Raw genomic sequence first — 25,310 nt, 5'->3', positions numbered from 1 at the left:
TGCATACACATCACTATGGGCCGCATCACATGGTCCTAATACACGTCACGATGTGCCACATTACATGGGCCTAATACGCATCATGATGGGCCGCATCGCATGGACCTTGAACACATCACAATGGGCCTCATCATACAAGTCGAAAATACATCACAATGATCCTCAACGCATGGCTCAGAAATTATGTCACAATGGGCCGCTCATACGGGCCTAGTATACATCATAATGGGCCACGACCAGCCCCAAATACATCACAATGGGCTACGACCCATGGGCCTCAGCATACATCAAGTGGGCCATGCGACATGGGCCTAATACATATCACAATGGGCTGCACTATACGAGCTGAATCAAATGGACCATATCAAATGGGCCGAATCAAATGGGCCAAGTCAAATGGGCCGTCAAATGGGCCGAGTCAAATGGGCCCTATCAAATAGGCCAAGTCAAATGGGCCGAATCATATGGGCAAAGTCAAATGGGCCGAATCATATGGGCCGCATCAAATGGGCCGAATCAAATGGGTCAAATCAAATGGGCCAAATCATATGGGCCGAATCAAATGGGCCGTATCAAATGGGCCAAGTCAAATAGGCCGTAACCAACCACACCATTCATCTATTCCTAGAGGTCGTTTTAGAGCATTATCACAAAATGAATCATATCCAAGGATCATCTGGACCATACCACAAATGGTAGTGGTGATAATGATTTCCACTGTTGAATTCTAGTGGACCCCACCTTAGTATTTATTTTCCATTCGGTTTGTTGTTCATAAGGTCACAAGGACCTGAATAGGGAGGGAAAAACAAATATTATATTGATTCAAAACTCTTGTAATCCCAAAAGGGGTTTCAACGGTAGACGTTCAACTTCACTGTTCGCTATAGTGTGGTCCATCTGATAATAGGATCTGTCTTATTTTGTCTCAAACCCGAGACGGGTCGTCAAAAGGATTAACGGTGTGGATGAAATACATCCATAAGGTGGGTCCCACCCGTCCAGCATGTTGGACGCGTGGCAAAACCCATACATCACGGTGGCCCCACATAAATAGATGGACGGTAGGAATACAACACATGCATCATGGGGGGATCCATGACCGTGTCCATTGGATGGACGGTCAGGATAACATATTTGGTGCACCGTCCAGCAATTGGACGGTGCAGATATATGCATACATCATGGTGCGGTCCATGTAGTGGCCCACCAATGAATGTTATTAATATATTATATATTATATAATACTACAATGTCGCAGTAGACTGCCAATACTCACCGTCCAGATGGATCTGGACGGTATATGCATCATGATAAAGGTGGGTCGCACGAAGCAGCGGCCCACCACAGTAATATATTATATTATATAGTATATATATATTTATATGTATTACATATACATATCTATATACATGTGTGTGTGAAGCCGTGTAAGCAGCAACGTCCAGCATCCAGGGACACTGGACGGCCTGGATGAAAGGGGCCCACCTAATATATTACGCCCCAGATGAATGGACGGTTTGGATGTACAGGGAGGTGGATCCCATGGAACCTGCTGACGTGATGCAGCAGTGGAACTCACGGAGCTTGCTGACTTGCTGCAACAGCAGCTGCAGCTGCTGGTCCCAGCAAATGAACGGCTTGGATGCAACACATACATTATGGGGTCCATGTCCCAGCTGGATCAGTAGATGGACGGTGTGGATGGGATCCACACAACGGCTGGGCCCCACATGCTGCTGACATCAAATGCTGGGCCCCACATGCTGCTGACGTCAAATGCAGAGGCCGAAGGCTGGTGCGTGCTAAGCCAAGGACCATCAAAACGGTGGGTCCCACCCGTCCAGCATATTGGACGGCGTGGATGAGACCCTACATTATGGTGGGGGCCACAAAGCTTGCTGGTGTCTGGTACGCCAGCCAGTCCATTTCCAAAACATGTGGGTCCCCACGAGGGGCCCACCATATACTATATATATATATATATATATATATATATATGGAAAAGGTACTATGCACTCCACCTCGCGAGTCTGTCCAATGAGGTTGAGCTGTGTGGGCCCCACCGTGATGCGTTTCGAACATCTACCCCATCAGTCAGATGCACCATTCCATCGTGCGCCTAGGTCTCAAAAATTAAGTCAATCCGTGACTTGTGTGGGCCACACCACATACAAGTGGGGAGGAGCCGTGCACCATTAAAAATTCATAACCATTTTTTGGGCCCGCCGAGATGTGGTTTGCAAATCCAGCCCATCCATTATGTGTGTCCGACTTGGATGAGGATTTAGACCAAGTTTCAGCAGCATTCAAAACTCAGGTGGGCCCCACCAAGTGCTTTTATATGTTTTAACGGTGTCTTCACATGATTTTAGATGGTGTGGCCCACCTGAGTTCCGTATACGACTGATTTTTGGGATATCTCATAATTTAAAGGGGACCCATCAAATGCACGGTGTTGATGGTCGAAACGCATCACGGTGGGGCCCACACAACTCGACCTCACGGGAGCTTATCGCGCATATATATATATATATATATATATATATATATATATATATATATCTATATATATATTGTATTATGTGTATATATTACATATAATTATATATTTATTGTATTATGTATGGGTGCAGCATGTGGGATCTTCACCATCCCAACAGTGGATGGTGTGGACCTCCACCTGCAATAGGATGGGCCACACCGTCTGATGGACTGATATATAAATAGCACATATTTATGGGGCCCACTCCATCATGATAGATAGAGAGAGAGAGAGAGAAGAAGAAGCGGTGAGGAGGGGAGGGACCCCGCCACTATGGGCCCTCCCTATATAATACATAAATCAAGATGGGTCCCACATATGTGGTCCCTCAAATCATAAAATCAATAGATAAAAGCACCCACCTCGAGATCTCTTCTTCCTTCTTCCGCCAATGCATGATAGAGTCCCAAAGGGATAATTTCAACGGTTAAGATGGGCTTAGGATGGTGGGATCAGGTGGTAGAAAGGTGGGCCACACTAGCTCTCTCCCATGGAGCTTGGACGTGGGTTGCTCTCATGGAACTTGGGAGGAAATGAGAGAGAGGCGATAGGTGAGAGATGTGAGTGATGGGGTGAGTGAGTAATGGGAGTACTTGTGTAAGAGAGAGAGTTGACTTCAAGGGGGGTGGTTGTACTTGGGGATGTGTGTGAGTGATGGGAGTGATGTATACTTGATTGATGTGATTGATGTGATGTTTTTTAGGAATTGCAATGCGTGGCGTTTATCCTTGAACTGAACGCGGGTCTACATCTCCTGGCCTAAGTATCGTCTTGGCGCGTAATATGCAGCATTGGAACCGTGGCGACGGCACGGTCGCTAGGGTACAAGTCTCGGGTTGAGCCGACTCTGGAATACGGGACACGACTCAAGGTTGCGCGCAACTACCGATAACAGATCGCGGGTTGTCGGAATTCAACCGGGAGGACTGCGGAAGCTTACGGAACAGTACAGGCTGGGATACGGGGCTCACACTTGGCCTCGGGTCTAGAAGGTTGAGGCTAAGCCCGGGTGAGGACACTCAGTGTGCCGAGCCTGGAGACTAACCTAAATGCGGACATGAACGAAGATCTCGTCCAAAGATACATGCTCTTAAGACATGATACGCCATACAACCCAAAGATTGCGGATAATATCTTCACGATTACAGTATCCTCGTGATTGAGTAAATCGTGCTGAGGTTGACAGACGCGATTCTCTCTACCCACAGATATAAATACTAGGGGACCCCATTGCTACAGGTATAGAAGATCTAGCACCCTCTCTCTACATACGACTTTGACCCAAATTCCTTATCCTGACTTAGGCATCGGAGGGTCCCCTGGCTTAGCCAGGGTCTCCTTTGCTTGCCCTTTTGTGCAGAACCAGGGTTCGTTGGAAGTCAATTGCATTGAGTGGAGGGTGATCCGGATTTTGACCTCAACAAGTAGCATTAACCACATGGTGGCTTGAAGCATCAATGATGCAGATCTTATGTGCATGGTCATTTAGTGTATGGAGAATCCTACCAGAGCCCACACCAAATACATCCAAGTTCGAGCTGCTTGTTGCAATAACAGATTTTTATCATGGGTTATTGCAATTTGCAAGATCATCAATAGAACCACAGCAAGAGAAAAGAATGTTTCTTAATGTCATGGTTTTTGTGTCCCACATTTTGATTGTCCCACCCTTCCATCTAGTAATTAACTTATTGGAATCATAGTCAAGCAGTATAGAACCACATCTGCCTTCATGGGCATTTGACCTTGTGCTTGTATTCAGAAGGAACCGACTAACAGATGAATCCACCACAAACACTGTCATCTTCATTGCTTTTGTTGAGTCAATCAACCATGTCTTTGTACACTGCATTGGGCTGAAAGTCAATCAGAAGTACAATTATTTGCAATACAGCGGTTACCGTCTTCCAGGCACACAGGTTAGCAAACCTACTGAAATATAGAAAACCCACATTAGATGATGAAATTCCTAAGGGAATGCAAGGAAAAAAAAAATAATTCGATGATATGAGAAGACCCATCAAGAGATGCAAAGCAAAAGAGTGACTCAAGCCCCACAAAGACATATACAACAAACAAAACAGAACATGGTTTTCTTGATCTCACCTGAGAATATAAGGAAGCTCATCAACATTCAATAACATGTGCCAATGTGTCACATTGGATCAATATTGATGCTGTCGAAAAGGCTTCCGCTTTTTTATATTGTTGTCCAGGCCATTCCTTTCATCACAAGGATCATAGATTGATAAGCAGTGGATTTCAACATTGAGGTCACATGTTCGAGCAAAGCTTACCTATCCCAATTTATAATAATAATAATAATAATAATAATAATAAAAAGGAAACATGATGGATAGCTTGGATTCTTCATTTTTGTGCTACATGGAAACATGGCGGTGTGTTGATGTGCCACATTTCTTCAAATAAATTTCAAGTAGATTTCAGAAGATTGAAAAGAATACAATCCAAAAGCAATTTGCAATCAAATAAAACTATAACATGAGTAATGATCGAAAAGTAGTTTGGTTTCCAAGTAGGTGTTCAGAATGCTTCATCCATCATATGAGTAGATTCATCTCAAAAACATGAAAAAGAATTATTTGTTTAACATGATGGGGTTTTCCTCCTCAGGTCAAAGGAGATGAGGTGCGGTTCGGATGCCACAAACAGTGGAATCCCCGCGCTGCTCGACCAGTCCTGCAGCCTACTCGACCGGTCGAGTGAACAGTGCTCGACCAGTCCTAGGTCACTCGACTCAAAGTCCAGCGAGCTCTGTGAACAGTTCTCGACCAGTTGAGTGAACAATGCTCGATCAGTCTTGCAGCCTGCACAACCAGTCTTGATTACGCAGATTTGAGTCCGATTTTGTGTGGGATTCGGAATTTTGAGGCGGCTTTCGCAAGGGTGCGAAAGAGAGTTTCCTAAACTATAAATAGGAGGTCCCTAGGGTTTTCTAGGGTATTCAAGAGGTAAGGCAAGATGGTTTCCTAAAGCTTTGCAAGGGTTTGCTAAAGGGTTTAGGGTTGTCAAAGGTGTGTGAGAGAGAATGAGAGAGAGAAAGAGAGAGAGAGAGAGAGGAAGCTTGTGGAAGAGAGGCTATGCTCGTAGAGGTGATCTACCATATCTCAGTGCTTCCACGTCCTCGTAATCGGTGAGATATCTTCGTTTTCTTTGTTTCTCTTATTGTTTATCTACTCATGCGTGAGTGAAGAAAGTTGTAACATTCTACTTAATAGTGGATTGTTGATCTGGACGAGGTCCCGTGGTTTTTACCTCTTTGAGGGTTTTCTACGTAAAAATCTATTGTGTGGTGTGGTTTATCCTTTGATTTATTTCATTGCTTTATTATTCCATAATTCTGATTTGTTTCGGGAGGCTAGATCCTAAGATTTTGTGCAAGGCCCCAGGCCCCCAACATAACATGAATCCGAATGGTTGATATAAATAGAAATGCAGATTCATGTGATTAGGGATTAGTAAGATTCATGACAAAGTATGAATCTTAATAGTTAGTACAAATTGAAAATCCACACACCTTAATCAAACCATTCTGAATCCAACATCTCCCAAGGCATCCTATAATCAGTCAACATCTTTCTTCTTCTTCTTCTTTTTTGCATCTACATTTCTAGCTTTCAGTGTACCCTCCTCTACTTCTGATTTGAGTATCTGCTTCTTAGTTGTCAATCGGTCCAAAATTTGATTTCATCTTCTAAAGTCTCCTTTAGTTGGGAGCTTTCTCCCCTAAAAAAATCTTGGAATAGGTTTCAATCAATCATGCGGTTCCTTGAAAAGTCAGAAATATATCACTTGCAATGGGGCAAGTTCAAACATTTGAAATTCTCTCTCTCTCTCTCTCTCTCTCTCTCTCTCTCTCTCTCTAATTCATGAGCTTGTAATAAAATTTCACATGAATAATGCAAACAACTTGTGATCCAATGCTTCTGAAGTACCGGGCTCAACTTCCACCGCAAGCTGTTCAAATAATGTACTTAAGCTTAGATACGTTGTTCTAGTTGAAGGCTCTTCTCCGTTCTCCTTCAACTCTAAACCCTACATGGACATTTCAATCAATGCAATCGTAGCAGTATGAAATAATAAGACCGGCGGTCCATCTGTTCACCTCCTCCTTCCATCTGTTTTTGGCCATTTTTTACCCAAAAACCTCAATTTCTCCCTTTTTCTTTCCAAATTCCTTTCCTTCTTCTTCAATTTTATTTATTTATTTATTTATTTATAAATTCCCTCTCTTTTCCATCATTTTCGAGGTCATGGATGGAACTAAATTAATTCCAACTTACTACTGCAATTCACTAGAGGGAAGTGGAGAGCCTAACTAGGCTACACTAATCAATTCGGACTTGTTGCAGTGGAGAGGCTAAATAAGTTATTCTAAGATCAATGTCCATGTTGGACAAAAAGATTTGATAGATAGCATTGAGCTAAATAAGAGATTTGTTGTATCTAAATTGGCAATGGCCTAGAGTTCATTGTTCTCTGATGCTTTTATAAATTTACGTTATGTGGTGGCCTTGCATATGGTCCCTTGGCTTTCGGGATCAACGGTTTGATCAGTTAGCAGCCTTGGCTTGATATGCCTGTATTTTAAGAAGAGGCAGGTCAACCATTACATTATCGTGTGTATACTTATATTTCCAATTTTAGATAACCTTCTCTTCTTGGCACACCCCTTCGTGATCCACGGGTGTGTGTGACCAATTAAATCTTACCATGTATCTTTGGATATCATCGCCATTAGGGTTATTCTGGATTATGCATGCTTTTCAAGGTGCTTTGTGTCTATGCAACTTGTCTCTATTGGCCATGCGTCATTAGTGGAATGATCGCCTCTAGCTAGGGTTTCAGTCGTGCTTATGTCTCTGACATTATAATCCCAGCACGGCATACATGTCATTGAAAGAATGACCGCTTCTAGAGTTTCAGTTGTGTGTATGTCATTAGTGTTATAATCCTAGTGTAACACATGCCTTCAACAGAGGCATCATTCAATTCCTCGTGATCTCTCTGCACTCTATAAATATTATTTCCTAGCTTTTGTACTAGTGTTCCAACACGTAGCAACATCTTATTCACTGGAGTTGGCCATGACAGGTGGGATGCAAACATATGTCACAACGTGTGTGCCCTGACCCACCCAAATTGTGGAATATATGTTGTACGTGAAAGAATGCTGAACAAATGGTCTTGACTATTTCCATCTTAAGGTGGCACTTACAACAAGGAAAGGAAAATTTCAATGGCTAGTAATTTAAAATTTAAAAGTTAAGATCACCACATGAGCATAATTATAGGACTATTGGGTTGTTTGTTTACCACTTAATATGTCATTGAAATTTTAAAATTAGATTTCAACCACTTAATATGTTATTTTGAATTTTTGTTTTACATATTTAAAAAAGTTTTTAATGAAAATTAATCACATAATTAATTCAGGGGTGGTGTATGCCGCGAAGGCCGCGAGTAACTTTGACTGAATGCAGTAAGTGATTTTAAGTCAAAGCATTTTTTTCTAAATTATTACTATGCCTTTTCGAAGTAACTTCCAATGAAAGCTTTTATGGCAAATTGCATAGTTGTTGTGTGGACGTGACAAAGGTTTTTGGTCCCATTATAATGTATGTGTTATATATCCACCACGTCCCTTTATTTTGCCACATCATTTTAGGGTATCAGCCAAAAAATGAGAACACTCAAGTGGACCACGCCACAGAAAGTTGTGGGAACAATGGCGCCCATCGTTGAACCCCTCTCATGGCCCACCGATAAAACACAAATATCAGATTGATCCAAAACTTCTATGACCCTCTAGAAGTTTCCAATTGCAGGCGATCAATTTCTACTGGTATATGTGGCGTAGTCCACTTTAGCTTTGGGTCAACCAAATTTTTTGGCACATGACCTAAAATAATATGGCAAAAACTATGAACAGTGTGGATTTAACACATATATCATGGTGGGGCCAACAATACTTTATTACATCAATATTGTACCGATGGAGGTATCTGTGTTAGGAAATTGGCTTTTCACATGGATTTCTTTCCAAAGCCTTTGTAGGAAATTCCTGTGATGGGAAGCTAGGTGGGGCCAACATGATGTTTATAAGAAATCCATCTCATCCATCCGTTTTGCCAGATCATTTTAAGACATGAGATTTTAAAAAATGAGGCATATCCAAATCTCAAGTGGGCTGCACAACAGGAAATAGTGGGTAGGGAAATGCCCACTGTTGAAGCCTCCTTGTATCCATTTATGTGCCATTCATACCTCTAATTATAAGGTCATTCCTATTGGGATGAACTGAAAACATAAAACTATTAGCCTATCCAAAACTCTCGTCCCCTTCGATTCAATCCTAACTATTTCTTATCATGTGGCCTACTTGAGTTTTGGATTTCAATCGTCTTTTTTTGTCCCATGTCTTAAAATGATATGAAAAAGCATATGTACATGTGGATTTCTCATAAACATCAAGTTGGCCCCACCTTCTCGTGTTTGAAGGAACTTATGAGAGGCTTTTTCAGGAAATCCACATCCTTTGGAGCGGGAGCAGGAGCGGATTATGCATGTATTACCCGGCTTACACATAATGGGTGTTGCCGTGGCCATGGGACCCACTTTGATGAATATATTTTATATGCATGCCATACACCAGTTTTTCTTGCTCATTTTAGGCCATGGGCCAAAAAAGAAGCAGATCCAAATCTCAAGTGGACCACACCACGGTAAACAATGGTCATTGAATGACCAACATGAAAAACATCTTAGGGCCCACCATAATATTTATTTGCTATCCAACCAGTTTATAAGATCACATAGACGTAGATGAAGGGAATAGATATATATTAGCTTGATTCAAAACTTTCCTTGCCACAAAAAGTTTTTCAGTGCAGGAATTCAATCCCATGGTGTAGTCTCTTGAGATCAGGATCTTCTTCATTTTTGTCACCATATCCTAAAATGATCTAGAAAAATTGAATAAACTGAGTGGATATACGACACACATATAAGGGAGGGCCCCACCAACTTTACCCCAGTGATACCTAATCTACTCCAACTATAGAAAGACACTAACGCTCACCGTGATATTTGTGAGAAATCCACCTTGTCTGTCCACTTTTTCAAATCATAATAGGATATAGATCCAAATTAGCCGTAATTTGGTAACATTGTCAAATTTCAGGCATTTTTAACAAACATAAAATTTTAAATTCAGTACTAAAATTAATTCCAGTGGTTGGTAATTTTTTCAAACAGCTTCCCAAACAGGCATTTCAGTACTAATCAATTTTAGCAAACATGCATTGAGTCGAATATGGACTATTCAACTAATCAGATCATCTCACCACGTGGGTCCAGTGGATGGCGACACACTGGATTGGGAGACGTGACAAAGGCAAAACAAACTCAAGAAGAGGGGAAAAAAATGGAGAGAGACAGAGAGAATCATATATGGACTAACACAACAGAAAGTAGTGGGCCTCACCATTGAAAACTTCCTAAGGGCTACAAAAGTAGTGAATCAAGCTGATATTTATGTTTTCCCTTCATCCAGATCTCCACGTGCATAACATAGTGATGAAATATAATTGTGGGCCCTAAGAAGGTTTCAAAAGAGGGCATGCGCATGTGTTGTCCCACTGCTTCCTATAGTATCACTACAAGAAAAGGGGGATTTAGCCTCGTTTCAAAATTGAGGCTAAAAAGGTTAAAAACTGAGGCTAAAGCCTTTAGCCTCAATTTTGCCTCAGTTATCTAAACCGAGGTTGAAACCCCCGTGGCTAAAGGCTTTAGCCTCAGTTTTAGCAACCGAGGCTAAAATGACTTTTATAGCCTCGGTTCTTTAAGTGAGGCTAAAAGACTTTTTTAGCTTCAGTTTTCTCGAAATGAGGTTAAATCAAAATTTTAGCCTCCATTGTTTCCAACTGAGACTAAATTCAAATTTTAGCCTCGGTTGCCTCCAATTGAAGCTAAATCTATTTTTAACCTCGATTCTCAACAACCGAGGCTAAAGCCTTTAGCCACAGGAATTTCAGCCTTGGTTCTCAACAACCGAGGCTAAATCCAAGCCTCGGTTACAAATTGAGGCTAAAAATGTTTAATTTTTTAAAATATTTATTTAAACTACTAATCCATTCATTCAATCCACTCATGAAACAATCAATCATGAAAGCCATAATACCAACAAAATAGTTAACAACTCAATCAAACAATCAATCTCACTTGTTTACTATTTAAAGTTTTCAAAACAAACTCAATCAAACTATTACACAACATTAGGTTCCACAAATAATACAAAGTCACAACACAAGATTTGGGTATGACTTTTGCTGGGCTGATGAACAACTACAGCTTGTACGGTTGTCTGAAAGCATCTACAAAGAAGAAGAACTCACCATTAGTAATAATTTCGTGTGCGACTGTCCATGTGTCAAATGAACACAACTCCCCGTGCTATCTTCCCTATTACAACCCGAGAAAGTGACTGAACCCAAAAACAAAAACAGAAATAACTCTGCTTTTAACCTATTGGAACATCAGGTCAATGGAATCTTGGCAATGGTGCGTCTTCTTTGACTGGAGAAATCGTCACCCCAAAAACATTTTCTGTTCCAAATCTCACAATCCGGATTATGGGTCATTTATGATGTGAATCATTTTTTTACAACACAAAATTATGGTTTACAATCTTATAGTGGATTAAGTAGTAATTTACATTAAAATTAAAATGTATGATCTATTCTCTGTTTTATGTAAAATCAACCATGGAAATGCTACATTCAGAGGGATCTCCTCAATCAGGAGATTTACAGAACATGTTAGGTTGATGGAAATGCTGCACGATCACAAACATCTCACCTCATATAGGGATAGATGGATATGGAAATCTAGTAAGACTGGAGCTTATACAGTGAGATTCTTCTACCTGATGCTTCATGATCCCCAGTTGCAATCTCACAAGGATCTGATCCAGTACATTTGGAAGTTCCCAAATTCACCCTGAGTTGGTGGCTTTTGGTTGGTTTTCTGGCAAAAGCAAGATACTAATGCTTGAAAACTTGAGGAAGAGACATGATAATACCTAACAGATGCATCCTTTGCCAAAAAATGAGGAAAATGTGGTTCATCTCTTCTTACACTTCACATATTCCAGGAAAGTGTGGACAGGTTCTTTGAGCTACTGGAGGTTTGCTGGGCCATGCCTAGGAAATTTGCAGAGTTATTGGCAATGTGGCACTTCACTAGGAAGGGTAGGAAGAAAAGAAAGATATGGTGCTTGGTGCCTTTGTGCATCACTTGGTTGATTTGGTTGGATCATAATGGCAAGATTTTCAATGACAAATCCTTATGTCTAAATCAAGCATTTCATAAGGCTAAATGGTTGGTTATGGAACAGGCTAGGCCGGATGCTGCATTTAGTAGGAACCAGATAGAAGCCTTTTAGGGCAGCTGGAGGATTCCTCTTCTTTGTATTAGCCAGATAACTTCCCATGATCCCATCATCCATTTTGTTTCCCCTCTTAGTTTTCTTTTAATAAATATTCAGTTAATCGAACATGCAAGATTATAATAATAGCACCCATCATTTCATATGTAAATTACAATATCAATTTGGATATATAACCTATATGTATACTTAGTAGTAAACTAGATTATGTATGCTCGGTAGTAATCTATATCATGTATAATTAGTAGTATGTACTGGAGCAACAGAGAAACTAGATTATGTATGCTCAATAGTAATCTCCAGTCATTGCTGTATCTGCTCGAACTCTTCTTTGACAAAACAGAGAAACTAAAGATGTTACCAAAGTGACTCCTGCTGAGGGTCCATCCTTAGGTACAGCTCCTGCTGGAAAATGTATATGAATATGCTGATTCTCAAGCAAATTGATATCCCCAGCAGCTGAAAACTTAAGATCTGCTACTCTTGCCCTTACCTACCAAATTAATGAACATTTAAATAAATAAATTACATAAAATACCAAACGTATATTTTTATTGAAAGATAAATCCCAAATGTATATAACAATCATTTGAAAAAGAAGCCTGCATGACACAACTACAGGCTTTAGCTAAAGAATCTTTGAAATTTTCCATAGCTAAAGAATCTTTGATATTTTCCATACCTAAAGAATCTCCAAAAAATGATTCATTATATGCCTGATTCAATTCTTACTTCAATTTTGAACTCTTTAGACTAGTTTTTTTTCTTTTTCTTTTTATTTTTTCTTTTTTGGGTCATGAATGAATGTCAGTTGAGGAATTTCATTTTTGATGAAGTCTGTCCTAAAACAAATAAGAAACGTTAGCAATGAGGATTTCTGAAATAGCCAATAGGACGAGGTCAAAACTGAACATGAAATTGAGACCACAAGCTAAAGGTTGCTTATCATGGAAACAAGGGATGCATGCATGAGGAATGGGGTTGCCATTTAAAACCATGCTGGCATCTGTGACTCATAAGAACCGAACAATCCATGTCGGATAAGAAGAAATGAACAAAAATTACCCATGTTAGAGCTATTTGAGTAGATTCTTTGATAACATCACCAAGTTGGCTAGTGAGATGCAAATCACCCTTTCCCACCATTGATGTGGCCTCAACGAACTGGACGTCTCCACCAAAGGAGGTCCAGACGAGCCCAATTGATACTCCAGGAGTTGCCATACGTTTTGCAGTTTCTCCGTCATCAAACCTAGGAGGCTGCATACCAGTGTCAATACAGAATATATACCATCAGATTTGTTCACCATATGAATGAAAAAACATAAACTTGACACATTAGCATAAAGATAAAATTTCATAAAAGAGGTTCTTGACTAACAAGAAAAAAGATATATTACCCCCAGTATCTTTTCCAGCATAGCCTCATCTACAACCAATGCTGGGGTACTCCTAAGAGCATTTGCTATTTCATGTCCGTTAACACCCATTGGAATGACTTCCATTTCAACTTCAGCACCATCTGCAAGTCTTGTATCAAGAAGTCATTCTGCCATCGGGTATACATCCACGAGCCAGGGCAACTAAGTTTCTCTCTAGATTTCGCACACCAGCTTCTCTAGTATATCTCTGAATCACAAGCTTCACCATATCCTACAAAAATCACAGCAAACATACATAGATCAGCGAGATTATATTAGCATCATTTTTTTCCTAATTTAGTAACACGGTCATCTGCAGACCAACGAAAACTGTTCCATGAAAGAAAATTGGCAAGCAATCCCTGAAAGAGTCGCAAACTACCAGTAACATTCTACTCCTAATGCCCTTTGACCCCATAACCAAGTATCCTATGCTAGCATGTACAGAGAGAACCTCAAACAGAGTATGCATGCACGCACACACATTCTATTTAAAATGTTAGCAAGTGCAAAAGAATGGGAAGCAGGAGAGGGTGCAATGAGGCTAAATACTCTACAGATATGCATGCGCGTGCACACATTCATGGATACTGGAGACAGCTAACAGTTATCTTTCCTAAGATGTTGATGCATCTCCAACATGCCAACATGTAACATGTCAAGTCTTTGTCCGTCCTCCTAAAAACCAAGCTAGGAAAGCAAGATGTTGTGGCTGTTTCTTGCCATGTAAAAGTCCTGGCAGTCAACCAGAGTAGGTACCAGTTTTATTACAAAAAGCAGTATTAAAATTGTTCACTACTTTTCGATGTTAAAAAATATCAATGAGGCAATGGTATTAAAATAGTTAACACCCAAAATCACATAAACAGTAACATGAATAGCTTTTGAACTTCCTAAGCATTGTTAAAGAAAATGTGAAGGATGTAAACATACTCCCACAGTTCCACCATATTCATTTAGAACAATAGCCATATGAACCTTCCTATGCGGAACTCTCTCAGCAGATTCCACACGGACATTGAATCTGCGATATCATCCAAATTTCATCATTCATTTTAAAAAAAGAAAAAAGAAAAAAAGAAGAGCTTTATGGAAATTTATAATGCAAAAGTGCAGTATAGCAGTCTTTCAGCATAATACGAGGCAGGGTAACTGTCTGTTAGTTCATTCAGCGCTTCTAAGGATAAACAATTATCACTTAGCATTAGATGTTATAGATGCTCCATTCCGAATCTGTGATATAAAATAAAATTGCAAAAACAACTTTACAGATAGCATGTAGCGAGTTTCTCAACTACATAATTAAATGCAAATAAAAATTACCAGGTACAAAGTAGGTAGGCTTATGCGCAATTGCTCCCACAATAGAACTTTCTAGTTTATCAACCTTCGAAAGCAGATTGATCAAATTGTCCCATGCCATAGAAAGAGTGGTAAACACTTACACTCCTAAACATATTACAAGTAAGTCTCATGAGCACAAGTGAAATAAAAAAAATCAAAACCATAGTAGAACTGACCTTTTCAACATAATCCAGCATATCCATTGCATATGCAATACCCACTATATTGTCAACACGCTTTTCTTTAGAATGGCTCTCACAAGTGACAAACCCACCAGACTTTTCTTCGGAAATCTTTCTCATGAACTTCTTGCCATGGGAGCTAGGTAGGGCCACTATAATGTTGATGAGAAATTCACCCCGTCCATTTTCTTTGCCAAATAATTTTAGGACACGAGCTAAAAAAATGAGATAGAATCAAAACTCAAGTGAACCATACATATTATATCCAGTAAGTAGTGCAGAATGATCACCTGCCATTTAAAACTTCTTAGGAGCTATAGAAGTTTTATATCCAGCATCTAATAAAAAAGAAAACGTATTATATCTAGCATTGCAACATCTAATTTAAATGGAATTAGATACACAGCTGAACATCAGTCTAATGAAGGAAAAACCTATAAAATGCAAAATAAAGAAATCGAACAACAGAAATAGTTCAAAGATGATTTTAGCTTCATGAGTTTTAACATATCAAAGAAATTCATGAAAAGCTTTAAAGGAAGAGTTGAACAGAGATTGGAAAGGAAAGATAGATCATATTCCTTTGGAGGAAAAGAGAAAGAAACACAAGAGGTCAGATTTCTTACAAAAATTCAGTGAAAATGAGCAAGCCAAAGGTTTGGAAACTCCAGAGATCCGACCTTCCGCGCTGATTGAGCTCCGATCCGAGCAAAAAAACGGTAGATGTCTCCAAAAAGGAGATGGGAAAACTCAAATTCCGAGGATTCAGTATCACTGAAGCCAGTAACCCGAAAACCTCTCGATTCCTCTCCAGAAAACTCTGAAGTGACAAACACAAAGCACCTTGAAGATCTCCGATGGTTAGATCCACCTTTACAAACAGGAAAACGGAACAGATTTCTAGAAATTTCAGGAAAAAACTGGGATTTCAGAGACTTCTATTCTTTCTCAGCTATAAACCCTAGAAACCCCCCGTTTTCTCTCCAGAAAATCCCGGTAATGCAGATCAAGGAGCGCGTGGAAGAAACCTAGGATGGAAATTCCAGGGATTTTCAGAATGTAGGGCGTTGGAGAGAGAAAAAAGGGATAGAAAAACCGGTTAGAGTTTCTGCAACCCTAGATGCGAGAGGATTTCGTCGGTTTCCTTCTCTCCTTCTCTGTCGTTTCCCTACCTCTCTCTCTCTCTCGCTGCTTTTTTTTTCTTGCTTCCAGACGAACAACAGAGGGTATTATAGGAGAAGGGTAGAAGGATGGAAGGAGTTGAGGATGGCGCCGAATGTATGTATGTCATACATGCATACATGCAAAGGAATGGAGCATCCATGTGCGTGAGAAAATCCCAGGGAAAACCTTAGAAAGAGAATGAAGATCTCTCTCGCACGCTTTTTCCATTAGACTTTTAACCCGGTTCCTATACAACCGAAGCTAAAAAGTAGACATTTGGCTTTTGTGTGAAATCTTTCCTCCGATCATCCGATTTCATTTGAAATTTCTTAATTTTTTTCAAAATTTATCATTTGAAATTTCTCATCTTTTTTCAAGATTTTTAAATTCAAAATTCTTTTATTTCCAAAAATTTCAAATTTTTTCAAAATTCTTAATTTTTTTTTTTAAATTCTCAATTTTTTAAAAAATTCATACTTTTTCATAATTATCATTTTTTATTCTTAATTTTTCAAAAAAAAAATCTTAATTTTTTAAAAGTTCTCAAAAATTTTAAAAATTCTTAGTTCTTAAAGAATTCAAAATTCAAATCTTTTTCAAAACTCTCAACATTCTTTTTTTCAAAATTCTCAATTTTTTCCCAATTATCTCCATTTTTAAAAAAAATTCTCAATTTTTTCACAATTGTCAAAATTTTTAAAAATTATTAATTATTTCAATATTCTCAATTTTTTTCAATATTCCTAAATATAGACTTTTGGCCTCGGGAGGCTAAAAAGTAGACTTTTGGCCTTGGTTCCTATGCAACTGAGGCTAAAAAGTAAATATTTCACCTTAATTCCTATGCAAATGAGGCTAAAAAGTAGGCCTTTCACCTCGGTTCCTATAAAAATGAGGCTAAAAGGTAGACCTTTCGCCTCGGTTCCTATGCAACTGAGGCTAAAAGGTAGACCTTTCGCCTCGGTTCCTATGCAACTAAGGCTAAAAGGTAGACTTTTCGCCTCAGTTCCTATACAACTGAGGCTAAAAAGTGACTTTTCGCCTCGGTTCCTATGCAACTGAGGCTAAAAGGTAGACTTTTTGCCTCGGTTCGTATGCAAATGAGGCTAAAAACTAAACTTTCTGCCTCGGTTCATATGCAATTGAGGCTAAAAGGTAGACTTTTCGCCTCGGTTGCTATGCAATTGAGGCTAAAAGGTGACTTTTCGCCTCGGTTCCTGCAACAGAGGCAAAAAGGTAGACTTTTCACCTTAGTTCCTTCGCAACTGAGGCTAAAAGGTAGACTTTTCGCCCTGGTTCCTATACAACTGAGACGAAAGATGAACTTTTAGCCTCAGTTCCTTAACAACCGAGGCTAAAAGACACATTTAGCCTCCATTTTTTCAATTGAGGCTAAAAAATTGTGGCTAAAGGCCTATTTTCTTGTAGTGTATGGTCATCTTGAGCTTTGGATCATTTTAAATTTAATTTAGACTATGCCTTTAAATGATTTTGTCATGTAAATGGATGGTATGAATATAATACATACATCATGGTGGGGTCAAGATGTAGGGAAGGACGTGATGAGGTTGATTCAAGGATAACTACTTTGAATTTACTAGCTTCTTTAGACTACTCACATAGATTTAATTACATCCCGCTAGTTTGCTAACTCTGATAAAAAGATATTTGAAAATAGATTAATTGTTAATAAAAATAAAATTACAACCCTTTAAATAGTAATTAAAGAAGTTCAAAATCAAGCTTTAGCATAAACTCCTTAAAAACATAACTTACTATAAATAGTAAACTTTCTATTTACAGACAATTATGATTTTTACTAAACTTTATAATTTTTGGCTAAAAATAGTGAGTTTTTAATTTGGCTTAACCACGTTATTCTCCTAATATTTCTAAGCCCTTTTCATGTTGGGCACCTCCTAAAGCTAAAAGAATTAAGAGTTATGATTGAATTAAAACTTACCATAGATGGTAAAAACAAAATAAAAAATGACTTTCCACCACCAATTTGATGGAATTTCACAAATCCAGCATATCCAGGTTGTGGGGTAAAGTAGCTTCTCCGGTACAAAATCATATATGGTATGTGGAATAACTCATTTTGACATTTGAGATCCGTCTATTTTAGAGTTCTGACAATCGTGATCACTTCCACCTGCAATCGGTTCGTCTCAGTCCTTGGAGATGAAAGTTTCCCCTCTAGATAGGCATTAGAGAACTTTGCCAGGCAATACACCACATAGGTCACACATCTAATTAACATCCTGACTGCCGAATTGTCTTACACTGATGCGTAAAGCAGGAACTGGATTGGCTCGTGTACCAAACGCCAACCTACCTGCTGTGTTGACAACAAGTTATGTAAATCCCATCATGAGATATGTGTTATATCCAAATCCCTTCCATTTTTTTAGATGGTGGTACGGCTTGAGCTGAAAAACTAAGACACATCCGAAGATCAAGTAGACCACACTACAAAAAGCAATGGGGGATTTGAACGTCTACCATTGAAATCTTTTTGGGGGTTACAGAAGTTTTGAATGGTATGATATTTGTTTTTAGTATTCATCAAGGTCTGTGTGAAGTTATGAAAAAAGAAAATAAATGTTATTAACAGTGAAAATCAATGTCCTTGTGCTATTTGTGGTGTGGTCCACTTGAGCTTTTGATACCACTCTTTTTTGTGATTACGCTCTTAAACGATGTTGCCGAATGGATGAACGGTGTGGATATAATAAATACATCATTGTGGGGCCATGTAACTTTGATCTTCTCTGAACCGTTCGTACAACTCAGAGCTCTCGCGTCAGCGCCCGTCTTCCCAGGACACGTACCCGCACTAGCCATGTCGGTGTTGTGTGGTACACTCGCCAATCCGCTTCCTGTAAAGCATCTGAAACAGGGACGCGGATTGCGTCCTACCCCGCCCGGATGGTAATCCGTCCGGGCAGGGCTCTGTGGGGTCCACCGTGATGTAAGTGTTTTATCCACAACGTTAATCGTTTTCCTCGTATCATTTTAAGGTTGAACCTAAAAATGAGGCAGCTCTATAGCTCCATTGGAACACACCAAAGTAAGCTGCAGTGATAATGATACCCACCGTTGAAACATTTCTAAGAGTCACCGTGATTTTTTTTTACCATCCAACCTATTCATAAGGTCATGTGGACGTGGATGAAGTGAAAAAAAAAAATATATATCAGCTTGATTCGAAACTTCTCCAGCTCTCAAGAAGTTTTTAATGGTGTATTTTAAATCCCCACTTTGTGGTTCACTTAAGCCTTATGCTTACCTAATGTTTTTTATTATTTCTTAAAATGATCCGAGAAAAATGATTAACTGCATGAATAAAACACTTACATCACGTTGGGCCCCACATAGCCTACCTGGATGGATTACCGTCCCGGCGGGGGTAAGACGCAATCCGTGTCCTTGAAATAGTGAAGGATTGTGTCCTACCCCCGCTCGGGCAGGGCTCTATGGGGCCTATTGTGATGTAAGTATTTTATCCAAGCTGTTAATCGCTTTTCTTAAATCATTTTAAGGTACGAGACAGATACTGAGCAAGGTACAGGGCTTAAGTGGACCACAAAGTGAGGATTTAATGTCCACCATTAAAAACTCCTTAGGAGATGGAGAAGTTTCGGATCACGCTAATATTTGTTTTTTCACTTCATCCATGCCTGCATGACCTTATTAATAGGTTTAGATGATTAAAAAACATCACATGACCTTATTAATAGGTTTAGATGATTAAAAAACATCACAGTGGCCCTTAAAAAGGTTTCAACTATGGTGTCATTATCACTGCAGCTTCCTTCGGTGTGGTCCACTGGAGCTATATACCTGCTTCAATTTTATATATTTACCTTAAAGTGATACGATAAAAACAGATGAACTGCGTGGATAAAACACTTACATCACAATGGGACGGTAGTCGTCCAAGCAGGGCTCCCTGGGGCCCAAAATGATGCAAGTATTTTATCCAGTTCGTTAGTCATCGCTTTTCTCATATCATTTTAAGGTATGATGAAAAATATTAGGTAGGTACAAGTCTTAAGTGGACCACAAAGTGGGAATTGAACGTCCACCATTAAAAAGTTCTTGGGAGCTGGGGAAGTTCCGGATCAAGCTTATAATTATGTTTTCACTTCATCCACGTCTACATGACCTTATTAATAGGTTGGATGGGAAAAGAGACATCACAGTGGCCCTCATAAAGGTTTCACCGGTGGGTGTCATTATTAATGCAGCTTCCTTTGGTGTGGTCTATTGGAGCCGTGGACCTGCCTCGTTTTTTAGGTCATGACTTAAAATGGTCTAATAAAAGCGATTAACGGCTTGGATAAAATACTTACATCACTTAGGAAATCCGTCAGGTGGGGGTAGGACGCAATCCCCGTCTGAAATTGACTGCTAAAATTCAATCAGTAGAGGAACAAACGTCTGCTAGCTGCCATCATTAGGATAATACAGGTATTTACCTATGCATTTGATAAAACAAACATGACGAATGGGGACGCAGATTAGCTAACTTACAGGTTGAGTACCGAGACTCAGTATGAAGTGACATCAACAAGTTCTATGGGTCCTATCAAGATGTATGTGTTGGTTGTATCCATACTGTTCATCCCTTTGAAGAGTTCATTTTTGGGTATGATCTAAAGAATGACGCAGATACAAAGCAATAATGGACCCCACCAAAAAAGAAGAAGAAGAAGAAGATAGGAGTGGAGAGAGTGACGCCCACTGTTGAAATAAGGTTAACACAGACAATTAAAAAGGTAAAACACAAATATCACCTTCATCGATAGCTTCTGTGGCCGTTGGACGTTTTTAATGGTGGATGTCACTCCGCTCGAGCTTTAGATTTGAATCATTCTCTGGATCATGTCCTAAAATGGTCTCTCAAAAATGGATGGGCTGTGTGGATACATAGCATACATCATGGTGGGATCGGTGATGTCACTTCAGTAGCGAGTGTGGCGACTCAACCAGTCAGTAGCGAATCCGCGCCCTAAGAACGGGCCGTGTTTGTTACTTAATGAGGAGGTAAGTTTGAAAATTGGAGTCTAAGTTGGAAAAACGGAGTCAGTTAACCATAAACGTTGGGTGTTTGGATTGAGAATGAAATTTCTTCTATTGACTTGAGTTGCCAATGTTGGTGGATTAAATGGCATCAAGACTGAGAAATGGAGACGGACAGCTTTTCGTGCTCCTCCTGCATACAGCATCACAAATTCACGGTCGAGATCTTCTGTAGTTATATGCATTGCATCAATGCAGGAATCAAACCCATTTCTTCAAGCGGATAAGGGGATGCATGGATCCAAAATGATCGGCACTCGTAGCACTCCTTTTGATATGCGTGTCTACAGATTTAACATTTCCTATGGACTACCATAATTCGAAGGCAGCGTTTGTCTCTCTCCGAAATGTCGTTGGAAAAACCCATACAGTGTAAAACACGGTATTTGACTGTCGTTTTCATCCCTGGAGCCAAGAGGCAAAAGAGGTTGTCATCCACAATCATTTTTAAATCAAAATCACCAAAATTAATTTTCTCCGCTCGGGAAATATCATCCATAAATCCAATTAAGACTTCCTCTTCTTCTTGCTCATATATCTTCCTTGTCTGTTCTTTTCTCCTCTTCATGAAAAGATGGAAACCACAAGCAGGCCATGGTTCTTTCTTGCTGTTTTTCTCTTCTTCACTTTCAAGATCCATTTCTCCATGGCAGCTGATAGCATCTCTCTAACCCAACCTCTCTCTGGAAATTTCACCATAACCTCCGAAGGTGGAAAATTTGAATTGGGTTTCTTCACGCCAGGTCACTCCCAAAAATACTACATAGGCATCTGGTTCAAGAAAGTCTCCCAACAAACCGTCGTTTGGGTGGCCAACAGAGAAACACCCCTTCCCGATGCTTCGTCGCATCTAAAAATATCAGAACAAGATGGAAATCTAGTCCTCATCAACCGCACCAAAATCCCAACTTGGTCGTCGAATTCGACCTCTAAAATCTCAAATCCCACTGTTGCTGTCCTTCTCGACACTGGAAATCTTGTTCTGAGAGAAGTGTCCAATTCGTCTTCTGTGATTTGGCATAGCTTTGATCACCCAACTGATACATGGCTACCTGGTCAACGATTTGGATTGAACAAAATCACTGGACTACGCCAGCGCCTTATTTCTTGGAGTAATTCAGAAGATCCCGCTCCAGGTGCCTTCTCTCTTCAGATAGAACAAGATGGAACCAATCAGTATTTTATGCTGCAGAATGATTCTTATAGGTACTGGAGTAGTGGTATATGGAACGGTAATAACTTCCCTTCAGTTCGATTACAAGGCTACCGTCAAATTAACGACTGGATCAGCCTCAGTTACATCACAAACAGAAACGAGAACTACTTCACCTTTCTCTATAGTAATGCTTCCATCGTTGCAAGAACAGTGATGAGCACGTCAGGGCAGTTGAAGCAATCAATATGGTCTAAGGACAACGGGAAGTGGACTTTTTTTTGGTTCATTCCGCAAGATCAATGTGAGGTTTATGGTGCCTGCGGGTCTTTCAGTGTGTGTAATGCAAACAGCTTGCCCTCCTGTCAATGTTTGCAGGGTTTTCGCCCGCGCTCTTCGAAAGATTGGGGAATGGGGGACTGGAGTGGTGGGTGTGTAAGGGAGACCCATTTGCAGTGCAGTGATAACAGCTCCATTGGTGGAGAAAACGATGTCTTTCTTCCAATACCTAACATGCGATTGCCTGTAAATCCTCAATCCTTGACAGCAGGGAGAGCTAAAGAATGTGAACTAGCTTGCTTCAATGACTGTTCTTGTACTGCTTATGCCTACAACAGTAGGAGGTGTTTTATATGGAATGGAGATCTGTCGAATCTTCGACAACTATCCAACAATGATGTTGAAGGAAGTGATCTTTATCTCCGTCTTGCAGCATCTCGTAGAACTGGTAAGGGAGTGGCTGCTGGTGTTATTGTAGGCAGTAGCATTGGGATGGTAGCATTTTTTGTCATTGTTTTGGTGATAATTTGGAGATGCCAAAGGAAATTATTGAGTCGTGCATCAACAGCAGTTACTGGTTCTTTGGTTGCATTCAGGTATACAGATTTACGAAGCGCAACCAATGATTTCGCAGAGAAGTTAGGAGGAGGAAGCTTCGGTTCTGTTTTCAAAGGGACCTTGCTGGATTCTTCTGTTGTAGCTGTGAAGAAACTGGAAGGCCTTAGACAAGGGGAGAAGCAGTTCCAGTCAGAAGTGAGCACGATTGGGATGATCCAACACATTAATCTGGTTCGCCTTCGTGGGTTCTGCTCTGAAGGCAGTAAAAGGTTGCTGGTTTATGATTTCATGCCAAACGGGTCTTTAGATTCTCATCTGTTTAGGAAGGATTCTGATGTCTTAGACTGGAAAACGCGGTATCAAATTGCACTCGGAACTGCTAAAGGATTAGCTTATCTCCATGAGGAATGCAGAGAATGCATAATACATTGCGACATAAAGCCCGAGAACATACTTTTGGATGCTGCGTTTTGTCCCAAAGTGGCAGATTTCGGCATGGCAAAGCTTGTCAGCAGGGATTTCAGCCGAGTACTGACGACCATGAGAGGAACCATAGGGTATCTTGCACCGGAATGGATTCATGGGGTAGCTATAACGGCAAAAGCTGATGTTTACAGTTACGGAATGATGATTTTCGAACTTGTATGGGGAAATAGAAACTTCAAGCATTCTGGAATTTCTGGGGTTTCTTATTTCCCTGTTTGGGCAGCAGGCAAGATCAAAGAAGGTAATGTCCTCTGCTTATTAGATCATAGATTAGAGGGTAATGCTGATATGGAAGAACTCAACAGAGCTTGCAGAGTTGCTTGTTGGTGTGTTCAAGAGAATGAGGCATCTCGACCGTCAATGGGTCAGGTTGTTCAAATTCTGGAGGGAGTTTTAGAGGTAAGTGTGCCGCCGATTCCGAGATTTCTTCAAAATCTTGTAGACAATGAGACAGTAACTTAACTCACACTGATAGAAGGGTTATATAGATTACCAAGAGTGCTATCCACCATTCCTTGGTGGTGACTCATCCGCTTTAGAGAGCATACATTGCCAGAGATCACACTGATCTAAAGATCTGTCTAAATTGGTGGCCGTCAATTGGATGGTTAAAAGTAAAATGGTCAGCTTCAGCATGCAATGGATAATATCGGAAGGTCTGATAATCCAATCAGTGTGGTTTATTTTGGCTATGCTCCATCCTAAAAGGGCCCATGATTTAGACAATCTAGATTGATTTCCGTAGTCCATGTATGTCATGTGTATGGTGGATGAATCACCATTAATCAAGATATATAAGGGTAGCAAATGCATACAGTTGTCTAGTCTATTTGCTGTTTTTTAATTTTTCTTTTTTCACTTTCCATTTAAATCAATGAGGAATTATAAGGCCCTGATCATCAACAAATGTACTGTTTACTGACATGCAGGATTCCGTACATGTGGTGACATTTTTCAATGAGCCAAACTGTTTATATGATTGTGTTCACTCCCCAAGTATAGGGTTGTGATGTAGTAATAAATTCGGTGAGATCGAGGTCGAATCTTAAGGGACTGATACCTGTATGTTATCTGAAACTAAGTAGAACTAGAACTAGAAAAAGATGAAATCTAAATTACGTAAATTTGAGGAATAATGATGAAATAGTAAACTAAAATATATAGATTGAAAGGTAGGAAACTAGGGATTCAGAGAATTCACTTGTAGAGATCAGGGAGATCTTTATGCCTGTTTCAAAAATCATGGAACTTAAACTGAACTTCCTCTGATATAATTTTAAAGAGATGAAAGGTATATGAATTACAATGGATTCCATCACCAAACCGTGCCCAGGAGACAAAGTCAATAACAGAATTAAACTAATTACCAACCAATTAGATGATTATGAAGGTTAGGAAGGGTACCGCCATCCAACCATGCCCAGGAGACGATGGCGAACAACAGGGCTTCCTAACTACATAATCACAATAATGAGAAGGAAATACTCAAAGCCATCGCAGATCTATTGTAATGTAAGTCACAACACACCATTAAAAACCCAAGGTATTCCTCAAAATCAAACTAACATCAAAAGCAATTCAACTAGCATGAATCCAAGCCGTAGGAACAACCCTGCTATCT

At 39.9% G+C, this 25,310-nt stretch overlaps 3 protein-coding genes and 1 long non-coding RNA gene across 11 annotated transcripts; 1 reads left to right on the top strand and 3 right to left on the bottom strand.

Moving 5' to 3' along the window:
- Window positions 1-3,974: 3,974 nt before the first annotated feature.
- Window positions 3,975-6,163, bottom strand: LOC131241614 (uncharacterized). The gene is made up of 3 exons (XR_009169180.1): window positions 6,084-6,163; window positions 4,652-4,842; window positions 3,975-4,401 (listed from the first exon to the last, which is right to left on the bottom strand). It is a non-coding gene; the product is annotated as an uncharacterized LOC131241614 (long non-coding RNA).
- A 4,569-nt stretch (window positions 6,164-10,732) lies between these two features.
- On the bottom strand, window positions 10,733-13,576 carry LOC131241531 (lon protease homolog 2, peroxisomal-like). The gene is made up of 4 exons (XM_058240298.1): window positions 13,415-13,576; window positions 13,080-13,274; window positions 11,093-12,507; window positions 10,733-10,941 (listed from the first exon to the last, which is right to left on the bottom strand). Exons 1-3 carry the CDS (start codon window positions 13,517-13,519, stop codon window positions 12,301-12,303), a joined length of 507 nt encoding a protein of 168 aa, XP_058096281.1. The 5' UTR covers window positions 13,520-13,576; the 3' UTR covers window positions 10,733-10,941; window positions 11,093-12,300.
- Window positions 13,577-13,583: 7 nt separating this feature from the next.
- Window positions 13,584-16,329, bottom strand: LOC131241557 (putative DUF21 domain-containing protein At3g13070, chloroplastic). 8 transcript variants are annotated; one of them, XR_009169148.1, is made up of 5 exons: window positions 15,588-16,329; window positions 14,956-15,176; window positions 14,759-14,884; window positions 14,369-14,459; window positions 13,584-13,667 (listed from the first exon to the last, which is right to left on the bottom strand). XR_009169148.1 is itself a non-coding variant. In XM_058240304.1 (5 exons), the coding sequence occupies exons 2-5, from the start codon at window positions 15,079-15,081 to the stop codon at window positions 13,658-13,660; spliced, it is 246 nt and encodes an 81-aa protein (XP_058096287.1). In that variant the 5' UTR covers window positions 15,082-15,176; window positions 15,588-16,329; the 3' UTR covers window positions 13,596-13,657. The 8 variants fall into 8 exon arrangements, 2 of the variants coding, with proteins under 2 accessions (XP_058096288.1, XP_058096287.1); XR_009169142.1 differs by having other exon boundaries at window positions 14,759-14,822; XR_009169159.1 differs by having other exon boundaries at window positions 14,759-14,822; window positions 14,956-15,149.
- A 5,213-nt stretch (window positions 16,330-21,542) lies between these two features.
- Window positions 21,543-24,516, top strand: LOC131241469 (G-type lectin S-receptor-like serine/threonine-protein kinase At2g19130). The gene has a single exon (XM_058240261.1). The coding sequence runs from the start codon at window positions 21,788-21,790 to the stop codon at window positions 24,149-24,151; it is 2,364 nt and encodes a 787-aa protein (XP_058096244.1). The 5' UTR covers window positions 21,543-21,787; the 3' UTR covers window positions 24,152-24,516.
- The last annotated feature ends 794 nt before the right edge of the window (window positions 24,517-25,310 follow it).

The sequence above is a fragment of the Magnolia sinica genome, chromosome 1 (genome assembly GCF_029962835.1).
Source record: "Magnolia sinica isolate HGM2019 chromosome 1, MsV1, whole genome shotgun sequence".
Lineage (NCBI taxonomy): Eukaryota > Viridiplantae > Streptophyta > Magnoliopsida > Magnoliales > Magnoliaceae > Magnolia > Magnolia sinica.
The sequence above is the reverse complement of the archived record's forward strand: the minus strand, read 5'-3'. Positions and strand labels throughout refer to the sequence as shown.